The sequence below is a fragment of the Petaurus breviceps genome, unplaced genomic scaffold, assembly GCF_028583685.1.
Source record: "Petaurus breviceps papuanus isolate PSGF00001 unplaced genomic scaffold, PetGlider_PUasm1.0 227, whole genome shotgun sequence".
NCBI classification, from domain to species: domain Eukaryota; kingdom Metazoa; phylum Chordata; class Mammalia; order Diprotodontia; family Petauridae; genus Petaurus; species Petaurus breviceps.
The window spans coordinates 10,987,781-11,003,389 of record NW_027185896.1 but is presented as its reverse complement, the minus strand read 5'-3'; the positions used below and the strand labels follow the sequence as shown (position 1 = coordinate 11,003,389).

General features: G+C 39.7%; 1 protein-coding gene across 2 annotated transcripts in view; it reads right to left on the bottom strand.

Annotated features, from left to right (window-relative positions):
* Nucleotides 1–15: 15 nt before the first annotated feature.
* The window catches only part of USP4 (ubiquitin specific peptidase 4), a 68,486-nt gene continuing 52,892 nt past the window's right edge, over nucleotides 16–15,609 (bottom strand). For both annotated transcript variants that reach the window (XM_069095719.1, XM_069095720.1), the window contains 7 exons: nucleotides 11,770–12,009; nucleotides 10,429–10,499; nucleotides 9,940–10,058; nucleotides 8,919–9,068; nucleotides 4,473–4,576; nucleotides 2,960–3,048; nucleotides 16–2,612 (listed from right to left, as the gene is read on the bottom strand). In XM_069095719.1, coding sequence (XP_068951820.1) covers nucleotides 2,451–2,612; nucleotides 2,960–3,048; nucleotides 4,473–4,576; nucleotides 8,919–9,068; nucleotides 9,940–10,058; nucleotides 10,429–10,499; nucleotides 11,770–12,009 — 935 coding nt within the window. In that variant the 3' untranslated portion in view covers nucleotides 16–2,450. The remainder of the gene's footprint in view (nucleotides 2,613–2,959; nucleotides 3,049–4,472; nucleotides 4,577–8,918; nucleotides 9,069–9,939; nucleotides 10,059–10,428; nucleotides 10,500–11,769; nucleotides 12,010–15,609) is intronic.

Here is a 15,609-nt window from a genome sequence, read left to right as displayed (position 1 = left end):
GGACGCCACGCAGGCTTAGTGCAAACCATTCGCTTTTATTCTTTCTAGCATAAAAACCCGGTGTTGTAGGCGGGCAGCCTAGTCCTGAAAGGGTCTCGAGCTGCCAGAGAACCCAGCCCAGCCCAGCCGAGGCAGAAAGGGAAGGGCTCCCTCCTCCCCCCTTGGCTACATTGTGTCCCATTAGGATGCAGGGCCCTGAGAAAACTCGTTTCACCACCGTGTCACGGTCACACTGCCAGTCTCAAAGTAAGAAAACAGGCAAAGGGGCATCTCCCTTACAACCAAACGGCCCAGAGTCGGTAGAGGCGTGTTTGGGACCCGGCCGAGGCTGCGGGGAAGGCAGGTGGGAGGGCAGGGTCTTCGGGACAGGGGTGGCCCAGGCCAGGGCAGCCTGGCCCTCAACACGGGCATTGTCTACAAAGCAATACACCAAAAGCAATCGTGAGCTAAACAAACTACAGTTTCAGTGCTTTGAAATAGTGAGTGAAGGGTTGGAGACAAGGCCTTGGGCAAAGCGCTGCTGGGCATCGGGATGGGGAAGGCCTCCTGGCCACCTGGGAGCCAATCCCAGCTCGCCAGGAGCGCTGACATTTCTCATCACCCTCCACTGAGCAGGTGGGAAGTGGCAAAATAGCGGAGGTGCTGCAACTCTTGGATTAAGAGCAGAGGGAAGAGAGTAGGCCCTAGAGACCTAGCAACTAAGATCAGGATTGGTCCACATTCCTCTTCCTTTGCAACAGCGGAAAACCAAAATTCACGTGGCATTGGTTCTTTATATAGTTTGCATCCAGGGTACCAGCTCCTGATCTGGTATATTTGGGGAAAAGGTGGCCAGGGACAGAACTAGTGATGGCAGTAGACAAAAACCAAGACAGGCAGTCCTAGGCACAAGGGAAAGGCAGTGGCATTGGGTTAGGGCATTTTTTAAAATGGAGAGGAAGAAGAAAACTGAGCTTGCGATCTAGAAGATAGCACACTGAATTAGGGGTTAATTTCAAGAATGCTGACAGGTTTTTGTTAGTAAAAGAAAATACCTTTGGCATATGCATTTAAAAATATGGAAACCAGAGTCTGTATTCTATAAATTAAAGGATGTCTTTCCTACTAAGAGGCAGAAATTAAATGGTGTCCACAGCCACTGCTTTCTGAGAGTCTCTACTAATAGGGGAAACCAGTTGAAGCCAATGAAAATCACAACACTGACACCAAATGGCAGGCCAGAAATTCGGAGATCTGGGAAAGAGAACTAGAAAAGAAGGAAAACCAGACAAAGTTAAGAGTAAAAAAGGTGATCTGTAGTTAATCAAAGGAGAAAATCCTCCCCTCCTCTCCAAAACAGAATAATCCCTCAGAAAGAGAAATAGGGAAATAAATTTGTTTCCTATCTCCTCCAGCTATGCAACCAGAATGGAAAGTGGGTAGGCAAGAACTTTCCTTTTACCAAACAGTCCCTTTTCAGAAGCAATGCAAATGACAAGGAATTCTCAGTTGTAGGCCCTAAGGGTAAGCAGGAGGAAACATTTCCAAAATTAATGTCTCCAGGGAAAGAAGACTAAGAAAACTAAGTCTCCAGCAGCCTAAAAAATGGGAAGATTGTTTTTAGCTATAGCTAATAAAAAATCCAGCTGAGTATAGAATCAAAATGTTTCAATTCATCACTGAATACAGTAGTCATTAGCATCTAAAGATGTCCCACACTAGAGGAGAGGACAGGAGATTAAAATACATTTAAAATCTACACTTATTGAGAAAGCAGTTGCATTCAAGTCATTTCATTCTGGAAATACCAAAGGGATCCAAAATCAGAAATCAAAATGAATGCTTTTTTCAAGGGAAAGGGAAGGAATTCTTCAAGTAAATCTGTGTCAAGGTACAAGAATGGTAGATCAAAAAAAGTGCCCAATGTCAGTGGGGGGGGGGGTTTCCTATGGGAGAGGCTACAATGGCAGCTGGCAAAGAGAAAGGGGAAAGTGGAAATCTGACAACTCTAGAATACAATCATATCATCAATACAGAGGGCTCACTACTGCCAAGAATCATCAGAGTGCACCAAGAAGAGCTACTTTGGAGATTTCCTGGAGAAATGTTCTCTTATCCCCATCCCCAGTGGCAGGCTTTATCATCTTTTCACACCCCCACCCCCACCCCACTCCCCAATAATGTGTGGCTCCCTCTAGCCTTCCAGCCCTTACCCAGCTGACCCCAGCTCTGTAGCATTACAGGTGTTTACAGAACTTTCCCACAACTTGTATTTAAAAATAATAATTCAGCCTCTCAACATAACCCTTCATGAGCAAACAGGGTCTTTTTTTTTTTTCTCTTCTGTTCCATAAAAAAAGGAATTTCCCTTATGGATGGCAGTCTGTACATCTGGCAGCTTTTAGAGTGCAAGAGATGTTCCAGATGTGTCAAATGGTACTCTTGAAGCTACTGGCGGACTTCAGGCAGTTTCAGTTGGTATCCATGCTATACACGTCATCCTCCTCCAGCCCCTCCTGGGAGGGCCTTCCTTTCTTCCCTGCTTCTGAGGGGCCAGGGAAACCTGGGAGTGAGGGTGCCTTATAAAATTCATCATCCCGACGCTGGTAAAACAGCACATATGCTGCTTTTGTCTGCAAAATAAGAAGAGTCAGTCTGATAGGTTTAATCAAATTAAGTTCTGGAAAACCTCTTCTGACTAGTTATGCACAGTGGCAACTAAAGGGGATTTTCCTCCTCACCTAAAGAGTCTACAACAGATGAAGACCTTTTTGAATCTATGCTGTCACTGCTCAGGGTGTGAGGCATCCCAAGTACAGAGACCTTTCAATAAGGTTATTTAATGGTTCTGAGCCACAGACCCACTTTCTTATTACAGCTTCTTCTCATTTCCTACCATGACACCCATGTTTCAAAAGTTTTCCAGCTTTAAGGGTGATTGCAGAAACTTGATAACTTGAACCTACTCAAAAGTACTCACCACTATTTGATCCTCAGAGGCCAGAGATACATTACTATCATCGAAGTAATACCATTTGCCATTCAGTTTGTTTTTTGCATATGCAGTATCTGTCAAGTCAGGGAAGAATATATTGGCGATTACTAAAGAGGGTATCTATGCTACATTAATCATAACAAAGCTTTTCCAAAAAGCTTGAGATTTAACTGTTATTAAGACACACAGCAAACTGGAGTCTGTGATATAATATGAAGATAATATTGCTTTCTAATCTGTTTCTCCACAAAGATTAGCTTCAAGTAAACAATCAAGCAACAGAGCTCTTGATGACCAAAGTTTTAAGCTGGATTGATGGAAATTAATCCCACAAACATAGATAGCTAGTATCAGGCTATAAGCCTACTAGAGCATGACAATATTTAAGACTAGCAGGGCTCATAGATAAGAGCCAAAAGCTCATTTTTCAGGTTAGGCAAAATACTGGTATTTAAAAAGGAAATGCAAACTGAGCTAAAAATCTGTCTCTTTCCAAAAGCCAAAAAGGCTATTACATTTAAGTCTATCTAAATTCAGAGGCACTTTTTCCTCTCTCTCTCTGTCTCTCTCTCTCCTCTCCCTCTCTCTCTCTCACACACACAGCAACCCTATTTACAGCTTATACATTAGACCATCAGTATCCTTATCCAAGGAAGAAATGCTTCCCAACCAATCCAAACAGGGCATATTGAATTCTTTGACTTTTAATGGACAGGTGTAGAAGTATCTCACTTAAGAGAATGATTTATATTCTAACAACCCTAGCTCAGGTTCCTAAATACCTCACAAATGAACTACAACAAACTTCTCTTACCTGGTGTCCTCATCTCCATACTACTGGATTAATCTTTTCTAAACTGTATTCATCTAAAGCCTAGCTACAACTTACCCTCTCTCAAACCAAATCTTTCATTATACTTCTCTAAAAAAATTTTGGCAACAATAAAAGGTTTCTGAATGTGCAAGGACCAGAAATTAACTAAAAATCAAACTGTACTGAATCCAAGGTGTTTCTGGTAGAGCCTGGCCATGCTGCATCAATCAACTTTGATTCAGCCTTGGTTCTGAACACAGAGCATGCCCACTTTGCACTGTGCACACCCTCGGGCCACATAACACCAACACTTTAGGGTCTAGAATGAAAAAAGTTTAAGGAGCCCTGCTCTAAACCAACTCTCTGCCCTAACCAAATGGTACAGAATTTCTCCTACTTTTCTCCCTCCATGTTTTTACTAATGCTGTTTTTCCTGCTTAGGATGCCCCCTTTTATTTTTCTATTGAAATCCAGCTAGTTTAGTATTCACCTACTTTGTGAAGCTGTGCCTAAATACACTAGATGAAAGCAATCTGTCCCCTTCCTCTATACTCTTAAAAATATTTACTGTTGGACTTCATCTGACACTTAGCCTAATACTGTGTGTATGTATGTGCACGCAAGCAGGTGCACATACATTCTGTCTGTATAAAATTAGAGAACGACATGGAATTTGGTACTTACAGTGGCCCACACCCATGGCTCCATAATGATTGGATACTGCAATGAGGTCATAGACATAAGGGCCAGCTGCTGGGTCACAGACAAACTCAGACATATGCAGGTCTCTAAAGATAACACATAAGGAATCCCATAAGTATGTTAAATTACAGGTAAAATCTGGCAGATATTAGGTATATATCAATATTTCACCACATACCAAGTTTCAAATATTAAAATCACAGTATAAACAAATTAGAGGAGAAAGTTAGAAATCAGATTAAGAGTTCATGTCCAAGGGGCAGCCAGGTGGCTCAGCAAGTAAAAACCACCAGCTCCAGTGTTGGGATGACTTGGAGATCGAATCTGGGCTCAGACACTTAGCACCCACCCAGAAATAACTGGCAGTGTAACCTTGGGCAAGTTACTTAACCCCAATTGCTTAAAAAAAAAAGAGTTCATGTCCAAAGAAGGGAAAGAGATAGAGGATTACAGAATATAAAATGGGCAATTTTTACTACAAAAAAAAAATTTAAATGTTTTGTACAAACAAAAACTGCAGTTAAATTAGAAGGGAAACAGCTGGGAGAAAAATATGCAAAAAGTCATATCTGGACAAGATGGCTATCTGAAGGGAAGCAGCTCCCATGTACATCCCTCAGGAAAAACCTGAAATTCATTCACTGCATTAAACAATGATCAAGAAATCCAATAAGAACCTTCAGTAACTTCTACCAAAGAAATGGACAAAAAGTTGGCAAGAAACTGACAGGAAATAAGAAAGGGGACCACTAGAGCAAGGCCAGTGATAATACAAGCAAACACCAGCTATCTCCCAGCATGAAGAGAAACAAGCCAGATACATGTGTAGCCTATAAATCTCTGTGTGCAAAGGCAGCAAAAGTACCAATCCTTGGAAGCCCTAGGGAGCAAGAGCAATCAGGATAGTGTGTTAGTGGCTCAGGCCAGAACACCATAGGGCCAGGATCTCCAAAGTCCAGTCCTGAGATACCACAGGATGTCCTGAAGAAGGAGAACTCTGAACCTCAAAGACTCAGAGGGGCCTAAACTCAGAAGGAGATCAGTACAGGAACCAAGGGAAGACAAAGCAAGGATGACCGTCTCACCCAGAAATACAGGGGCAAGGAAATAAAGACTGAGCCAGGCAAAAAACCAGATGAGTAAACCAAAGATATTAATCACTATTACAAATTATTGCAAATATAAGGATTCTCAAAAAGAAAGAGCAAGTAACTTACAACTGTAAGCAGAGACTCAAAGGAAAAAATGGATTTTACATAAGGACTATAAGAATAGCTAGAAGAAAGAAAGCAAGATATAGAAAATGAAATAAATCTCTGGAGGAAAAAATTTGGAAGGAGAAAGTGGTAAGAGGCTCCCTGAAAATCAGAAGAGATCAAATGGAAATCAATGACTCCATGAGAAGAAATATTAAGTAAAAATCAAGAATGAAAAAAAGGGAAGAAAATATAAAATATAATGTGAAAAACAAGTCAAGGAGGCATAATTTTAAAATCAATGAACTTCCTGAAAGAAATTCCAAAAGAAGAAGTCATATCATAACCAAAACTCAGAACTACCCATATTAAAGGAAAAAAATACTCAGAAAGCACTTCTAAGTACCAAGGAACCACAAGCAAGATCACACTAGACCTGTTAGCTACTAGATCAAAGAAGAAGAATACAATATTCCAAAAAACAAATGGTATAGTTAGGGGTCTTGAAGAGTTGAACAAAATCAAAACAACTGAAGAATAATAGGCTTAAAACCAGAGCCTGGGGGGGCGGGGGTGGGGGTGGTAAGGACTTTTAACGAAACAGAGGATTTTCAAATATTTCTGATGAAAACACTAGTGCTGAGCAAGAATTTTGAGATGCAACAAGAAACAAATGGTAAATGTATTTGAGCAGTTGGAAGGGATTATATGATAATGTGGTGCTAACATTCAAATAAGGGGAGAAAAAAACCAAATATCCCTTCAGTGACTTAATGTCTTCTAAGGGTATTAAGGAAATTTTAAAATAAGAAAACCAGAGGACCTGTGGGTGGATTCCTTCTGTTCTGAGGTTTTAAGAGAGTAAAGAAAAGAGAAGGTAAAAAGGATAACTAATGTAGAAAGGAATAAGAAGGTGGAACTTGCTTTTTCTCATAATCAGGGTGATGGGGTACCTGGGGTCTAGGTCAATTTGTGAAACCAACTTGTGAAACCAATCTGTGAAATTGTAACTGCAATTTGTATTGTAAAATTGTTATCTGTAAAATTCCTTTCCCAACTTCCCTTCCCCCTATCCGCAATAGGCCTAGGCAACACCTTGGGACTCCTTTGTTCTTACTTAATCCCTCACGTCTCTTCCGGCCTGGCCCAAATCTTATCTAAACTGTCTATTCACATGCTCCTCTTGGTCAGCTCTGACCTTTGTCTATGCACTGAGGCCCCTCCCGTCCGGTCAGCCCTGACAATGGCAGCCCTACCCTTTAAAGGTAAAAGCATGTACCCCTCTCACTCACAGGTCCCCTAAAGGACTCTTGCCCATGAGAAGCGTAACAATAAACTTCTACAACTCTCACTCCAATTAAGCCTGAGACCTTGAATTCTTTCCAGACGATATTGTAGGTTTTCTGGTCTTGGATAAGATCAGAATATCTGCTGAACCTATTGGGATCCCCTCCCCCATCAAGGGTATACAGAGTATATATAAAGACAGGAAAAGGTAGAGAGGAATGTGGGCATCAGATGAACCTTGATCTTATCTGAAGTGGACAAGAAGGATGGTTGAAAACATAAACACAGATACAGGTGTAGAAATATATCAAACTCAAAAGGGAAACAAGAAAAAGTAATGGAGGGTGGGAAAGGGATATTAAGGATAAAGAGAATCCAGAAGAGGAGAGAATATAGCCACAGGTAAAACAATCTTGATCCTAAGGAGGGAATTAAAAAGGGAAGAAGGGGGGGAGGAAGAAAAGCAAAGAACTAGAATCTAAGGCAATGCTTATCAAATTGGGGCGTCACCTTAGACTCTAGTTCTTTGCTTGTGGTATATAATGGAATAATATTGCACTATAAGAAATAAAGGAAAAAAATTTCAGAAAATCCTAGGTAGTATTAACTGATCCAGAGTGAAGTGAGCAGAACGAGGAAAATAATTTATACAAGAGAAACAATACTATAAAGACGACAAATTTGAAACACTTGTGAAGTCTGATTAAAGCAATGATCAAATATTTTTCCAAAGAACTGATGATCAGGGCAGCTAGGTGACATAGTGAATACAGCACCAGCCCTGGAGTCAGGAGGACCTGAGTTCAAATTCGACCTCAGACACTTCTTAGCACTTACTAGCTGTGTGACTGTGGGCAAGTCACTTAACCCCAATTCCCCTGCATTCCCTCCTCCAAAAAAAAAAAAAAAGCAAAGAACTGATGAAGCACATTAATGATCCCAGTCTAAGGAAGAGGTGAGGGATTCAAGACATAGAATGAGATGAAATTTTGGATGTGGTCACTGTATGGATTTGTTTTCCTTGACTATACTTATTTGCTACAAGGTGTTTTCTCTTTCTTGTTTTTATTGGGGAGAGGGGCAGACCAGGGGTGTGTGTGTGAAAAATCAATAGTGATGAAAAAAAAATGAGGGTCAAAGAACAGTTTTTAAAATACATAGAAGAGAAATTCAGAAAAATCAATTTTGAAAACAATGCATTAACTTGAAAGTTTATAAAGCACTAATAATCACAATTCTGTGAGAAGAGGTAGTCTAAGAACTTTACTACCATTTTACCAATGTGGAAACCAAAGCCAGAAAGAGGAAATAGTTTTCAGAGAGAATAGAATTCTCTTCTCACAGAATTGTGATGATTAGTGCTTTATAAACTTTCAAGTTCCAGATAAATGTGTATGTGATTATTATTACAGTGGGTCAAAATAAAAGAATGGGAGCTAGAAACTTGGGCTCAGATCCTAGTGTCTTAGGCATCACTTTTTATGATTCAAGTATTCCACCTTGATTGTATCTGTCAAAAAGAAAAAGTAGAATGGGGTGGCCAGGTAGCACAGCAAGTAAGAGCACCGGCTCCAGTGCTGGGATGATCTGGGGATCTAATCCGGGCTCAGATACTTAGCACCACACCCAGAAATAAATGGCCCTGTAACCTTGAGCAAGTTACTTAACCCCGATTGCTCTTTAAAAAAAAAAAAAGAAAAAGTAGAAGAAAAAAAAAGATGTCTAACAATTTCCTGGATATAAGAGTTCTGTAATGACAGGTTAAAGTATGACTCAATTACAGTCACAGTTAAAGACACCTTTACACAAAAATGAACTGGTTATTTGTAACTCTAGGCCATACAGTGGCAATACTTTGGAGTTAAAGTTCCTTGCCTAACAGTACTGCTGCAGGATTTCCTCTCTGATTGTGATTTTGCTTGATATAGATATTAAAGAACCCTACCTTATTGGAAATTCAACCACTGTGTCAAGTTTATCCCTCCAGTATCTGTTGTATGAAAATCGCTTGAGATGAACCACCAATATTTTTGGCAAGGACCACAAGTCAAATTTCTTTGTGGCCTGTTGATGTTTCTTACAGTTAGGACAATACCTGAAGAGGAAATAGATATGCTCATTTCACTGACAAAGCCAAACTGACTTTATCAGGAAAGCATTCAGACAAACTTTCAGTTACTACACAGTCACTTTTTCTTTATAACAGTGAAGGTCACTGGTACCCCATGCCTCCACATATATACCTTATGAGGGTCTCAAAGGACTCACTATATCTACTCCACACACAGACAAGTATAGAACAGAGAATTTTAGGAAACAGCTAAAGAAACTAAGATCTTTTATATCAGGAATATTGGCTGATTCCCTTTAGTAGTTCTTCTCAGCTCCAGAACCAAGTTGTCTCTAGTGCATAAAGCATTACTTCCCACATGAAGAGCAATAATTTTGCTATTCCCAACTCTGGAAAACACAACCAATTAGTACAGAAAACATTACTTCCAAGGAAGTTATTTTCAGACTGGTATTTACAATATCCAGTGTAAAAGAAAAAATTACTTGAAGAGTTCATTGATGAATACAATGGCTACGGCTTTGAGCAGTCTGGGTATCCCCTTCCGATGACACAGAATGTAACCTTGATAGACCTCAGCAAATAGCTTTCATGAACTGCTTTAGCCTAACCATTCATCAAGCACCCCTTGGCCAACCTAGAGATAAATGGCTCCAAGCTCTGTAAGTTTGGACTTTGGATTACCAAGTATATAGCTAGTTCTGTCTTGGTAGGATTTACAAGCGTTTACCCTCTGCCATCATATCTAAGATTATCAGCATGCCACAACAAAACACCAGAAGATTAGTGGGTAGGGCATGTGCATGCACACGCATACACACACAAGTGGCCACACTGCTTCACACTGTTCTCTCTGTAGTCCTCCCCACACACATTTGCTCAGTGAACCACTAACCAGGGATCATGCTCCCCAAGGGTTTCCATGGTAGTGAAGAGCTCTATGCAATCTCGGAGGGCCACTGTCGTTTTTTTCTTCTTCTGGGGCTGGAGCATACTGCTGTGTTTATCACAAGCCTATTAAAAACACAATGGTTAAGTTTGGTGCCAGAAGGTTCTCCAGAATCAAAAAGAAACTCCAATCAGACAAGGAAATATATTTTCCTTTTCAGGTTTAATGGAATGCACTGCAGAAATTTTGACATTCTGTATTTTTCATCCTCAATTTGAAATCCACATTTTTAATATGCTGTCCAATGTGAAAATGTACCGAGTTGTGGCACTGTCATTTGAATTGGGATGGCAATCATACTATTATTCAAAGATGAATCGCCCTTTCCCAAACCCTAATTACTCTACATGACTTCTTATTCCAACATCTGTGGAATAAAGCCTGAGAAACCCATTCTATGTGGACATTATCAGTTAGGCAAACAAAATTACCTACCTCTGATTCTTGTTCATCATAGTGAAGACACCGGGTTTCGGTGTCCCAATCAACAGCAACTGTGGAACGAGCTGTGGAAGAGAAGGACAAGATTTCCATTCCCTGCTCACTGGCCAGCAAGAGAAGAGGCTGCTTGGGTGGCTGCTTTCCAGGTGATGGGAAAACAGAGAAGGATCAAAGTCAAGATCTAACTTTGGCAACAGCCACTCCCTGAAATTTCTTATGACTAGACCCCTCCCCCTCTGGCCTGCCTCTGAATCCCTTAAGGCAAGGAGCTTTCTCATTGCTCTAAAGATCCGTCCAGGTCTTCACATTATCTGCATGGAAAACCAAATTGTCTGACTAGAATAGGTAGATGGCATTTTATATATGCATGCCAAATTGATACTCATAAAATAACCTTAAACACCATAATACTCCTAGCCCATGTATCTTTTTATAAAAAAATCATGATTCTATAATAATTTGAAGCTTACAAAGTGCCTTGAGCAAAATAAAACCATGAGGAGGGTAATGCAAGCACTGTACCATTCCACAGATGAAGAAAATAAGACAGATATGTCAACTGACATTTTCTGTCACCCACAATTCATGTTACTAATGGTTCTATAAATACTCTTTCAAGAGCTTTCCAAATCAGCACTTGTCTCCTATGTACTTATCTCTGGTTACCAACATTATCCTAGCTGTTCATTTAACAAACATTTACAAAGCGCAGGGACCCAAACTATCTTTCTTATTACTAAGACAAGGACCAATCAGAATTCTTTTTCAAATAGGTCATTATCCTCTGAATATCCTTGTGGGAGAAAAATTGCACTAGGAAACTTTTTCCTCAAATGGAACAAAAGCAACTTCCTCAGAAAAGAACTAAATATTAGAAGAAAGATGGTGCACAGAGATCAACATAACTTGTTCTTTCTCTTACTGGGAAATAAAGTGTAGAGGAGAGACAGGTTCTTCTTTGTGGTCCTTAGGAGTTAATTGTCATAGAATTTAGAGATAAGAGACCTAAAAATTGTCTAGTCCAGACTTCTTATTTTACAGATGAAGAAAATGAAACCAAAAGAGGAGAAATAATACAAAGTCATACAGGTAGTAATAGACCCTGGATTCAAACCTGGGCTGTGCCTTACAAGTACAGTGTAGCCAAAAGAGAGATAAGCTCTGTGGACATTCTTCTAGGTGTTCCTTTATTTAGTCAAGTTTACGATGTATCTTCACTATTTATTGTGATAGACACAGACACACACACAAGGTATTTTTCATCAGTATTCATATCTACAAATAAACTGACATGTGCTATTAAATCAATTCTAAAAGTATAGAGAAAGTGCTTACAGTTTAGTTTAAGGAGTTTCCCATCTGCTGCAAGAGAATTGATGTCAGTGGTGCCATAGGAATTCACCAGGCTGAAGGTAAAAAGTCTTTTTTTGCAGTGCTGGCCTCTGACTCTCTTTGGGACATTCTGACAGGACTCATTTCCCAACTGATTTTCCCCACAGTCTTCTGAAGTGCACGTCTCTGTTTCTGTAGCTTGTCTTTTGCTTTCGTCTTGGTGTTCCATTTCTTCTTCTTCTCCTGATACAAATAAAAATGAAGTTTAGCTTCAATAATTTAGGTTTTAAAAATTTTTAATTTAAAGAATCATGTCTAAGAATCACTAGTAGGGTTATCTTTTATAATATTTACCTCCACATAAAAACAAGTAATAATTTACCTTAGATTTATATACCATCTGACTTTTCTAAATCCATTTCTATCTGATCTTTCTACAGGCCTGTGAAGCAGGTATAGCAGATACTATTACAATCATCTTACAGATAAGGAGGCTAAGTAAGGCCCAGAAAGGAGGAAAAACCAGTCCAACATCACAAAGGCAGATCCAGAACTCAATCTTATAAGATTCAATTCATAAATTCATAAAATTCAAAGGTCAGTGCTCCTTCTACCAAGCAACATGTCTCCATCTATGTGCATGGCACATAGCACAAATAAAATTAATTGGCAGAAAAAAAAACATGCATGTCCATCCTTTGATGAATTTGTGTTTTATAAATTAGAGAACCTAGATTCTAGTTCCACCTTTGCCAATAACTAGCCATGTGACCTTAGACAGGTCATCTGACCCACTGAACCTTAGTGTCTATAACTACACAATGAGAGAAATAGTTTCAGATAGTCTCTGAGGTCTTTTCTAGATCTGATAGTCTGATTCTATGACTTCTGGGCAAGAGATGATGCACAAAAAAGAAAAATTAATTTGACTTTGAATAGGTCCTAAAGTCTATAGACAAATGAAGTAAGACTCAGAAATGGGGCCATATTTCTTCCTAGCCAAAGTATTCTGGCTAACAAATCAGAGTCCAAGAGGCACTGTAAATCTTATGTCTAAGAGACAGAAGCATGAATTTGCTAAGTTTCATAGCGTAATAGAAGCAAAGAAGACTGTGCCCTATTCCTAAGGCTCTCTGGTCACACATAGATCCCTGCAGTCACTAGCACTCACTGCAGCTAGTCGTCACTGTTGAGCTCTTCAGAGATGAAGGATATACATACACAGAGAGTATATACATACACCAAACAAAAATAGCAGGGAAATCAAAGAGTCTGGTGAAATTAACACCAACCACATAGACACACACCAATAAAGAGATTCATATCTTTTCAAGGATTGTTTGTAAACGACTTCCTCCACTGACACAGATCACAAGCCTTTCATGCATTCACTGGTAATGATAATACTAGTAACAATAACAGTAACTGATATTTTATATAGGACTTTAAAGTTTATAAAGTTTTTTTTACAAAAAACATAAAATGTTCTGCACTGGGGATCTTCTCTTGGCTTGACTGAGTCTCATGACAATCTAGTAAGGAACAAAGGTATCAATACCCTCATTTTATAGGTAAGGAAACAGGCTCTGAAAAATTAGGTGTTTTGTTCACACATTCATACAGCTACTAATTTGTCTAAGATGAAGTTTAAAACTAGTTATATATGAAACGAGTTATTCCTAATTTCAACTTCAACACCAGGGGTGGGGAACCTGAGGCCTTGAGGTCACATGTGGCCTTTCAAGTTCTTGGGTGCGATCTTTTGACTGAGTACAAGTTTTACAGAACAAATTGTTTTATTAAAGGGATTTGTTCTGTGAAGTTTGGATTCAAAGAGCCCCACTTGAGGCCTAGAAGGCCACATGTAGCCTCAAGACCACAAGTTCCCTACCCCTGCACAATATCACACTGCTACCTTTTGGAAAGTATGATGTGGCCCCCAAAATTCATAAGGTGGTGGCCAACTGTCTGGAATTGCCTAAGGAAAGGCTCACAGTCTGTCTCTGTGCTTTCTAGCTGAAAATATCTTCTAGAGCTTATATGCTACATAACCCTATGAGAAGCAAGAGAAGGCACTGGAGGATGACTTCTGTGGAGATGTCAAAGTATTAGAGTACACAAAAGGAACTCAACACTAAACTACTTTAAATATAATTTCATCTTTCTCTGACTTAAAAGGTACTTTTGGATCAGGCAGCACCCTTTTCCAAACTACTTTCCATTGTCTAAGATAAAAAAAATTGGTTTACTGAAGCTCTGGATAAATAGAAGTCTGATATCTGTTTGAAGAAAATTATAACTAAAAAAAAAAAAAGGACACACATAGGGTTTGTTTTCATCCAGCAATAAGTCTTGCCCTGGATAAGACCACCTTGGGAGCAGATCCCTAGACTGTCCCTGAGATCCTGGAATAAATAACACAACACTCAATACTCCAAGAAAGCAGCACTAGGACCAGCCTAAACCTTCCTTCCAAAAGTACCATGTAGACTTAAGTCAGGAAGTAGTCAGGAAGAATAGAATGGGAGGGGAAGGAGGAGGGACAAACATTTATATCAGCTCTACTTTGGGCCAGGCATCGTGCTAATCACAAAAAGACACCATCATAATGAACTACTATCTGCAAGAACACTCAAGACACAAATGCAGAAGAGGAGAATGACCCTAAAACATCTGTAAGCAATGTCTTGGAGAAAAACACAGCTTGGGCACAAACTCAGCTAGAATTCCTGGAAGAAAGGAGAAAGAATTTAAGATGTTTTAATAAACTGAATGAGGATACTTGAGGGGAAAAAAATTAGAAAGTAACAAAAGCTATGGAAAGAAAGGAATGAAAAGGGCATTAGCAAATTGGCACAAGAAATATAAAAACCTCAGCCAAACAAACTCCCTGAAAATTGAAAACAGAAGCAAGCGACTTCTTAAGGCAACAAGAAATATTAAAGCCAAGTCAAAAGAATGAAAAAGCAAACAGAAAGGCAAGATAACTCACAGCAAAAAAATAACTAAGCTAGAAAACAAATCAAGGAGGAAAATATTTAAGAATCGCTGGTCAGTCTGAATACTATGAACAACAACAACAAAAAAAAGAACCTGGGGGGGCAGAGCCAAGATGGAGGAGAGGAGCCAGTAAGTTGCCTGAGCTCTACCTAGTTTCTCTCAGAAACAAATCAAGTCTCTAAAAGAATTCAAGAGCAACAGAATCCACAGAAAGATGGAATCAAACAATTTTCCAGCCCAAGATAACTTAGAATGACTTCGGAAAAGGTCCGTCTCACTTAGGTAAAAGGGGAGCACAGCCCATCAGTCAGTGTCTAGGCAAGCCAGTGGAGAGGCTCTTAGCCACAGCACAGATTGGCAACCAAGGCCTCCAGTCCCACCCAGTACATCAGGCAAACTGCCAGTCCCAGAACCCAGGACACAACAGGAACAACTAGGTTACCCTACTACAATGGGCAAGCTGCCAGCCCTAGAGGGCCCAGCACAGAAAGCCAGTGAACAAGCCCCTGGCCCCTAGTGCAACAAGTTTGGGACAGTGCTCCCTGTACTCCAAGAGCATAGATCAACTTTTGAAAATAAGCAAAAAACAAAGAAGAGCCCTGGCAACAGAAAGCTACTATGGTGACAGGGAAGATCAAAACACAAAGTGAAGAGTGCAACAATGTCAAAATGCTGACATGTGAAGCCTCAAAGGGGAAGATGAATTGGTCTCAAGCCTTAAAAGTCCTTTTGGAAGAGCTTAAAAAGAATTTTTTAAATCATGTATGAGAAGTAAAAGAAAAATTGGGAAAAGAAATAAGAGTTATGAAAAAAAATTATGAAAAAATAGTCAACAACTTGGAA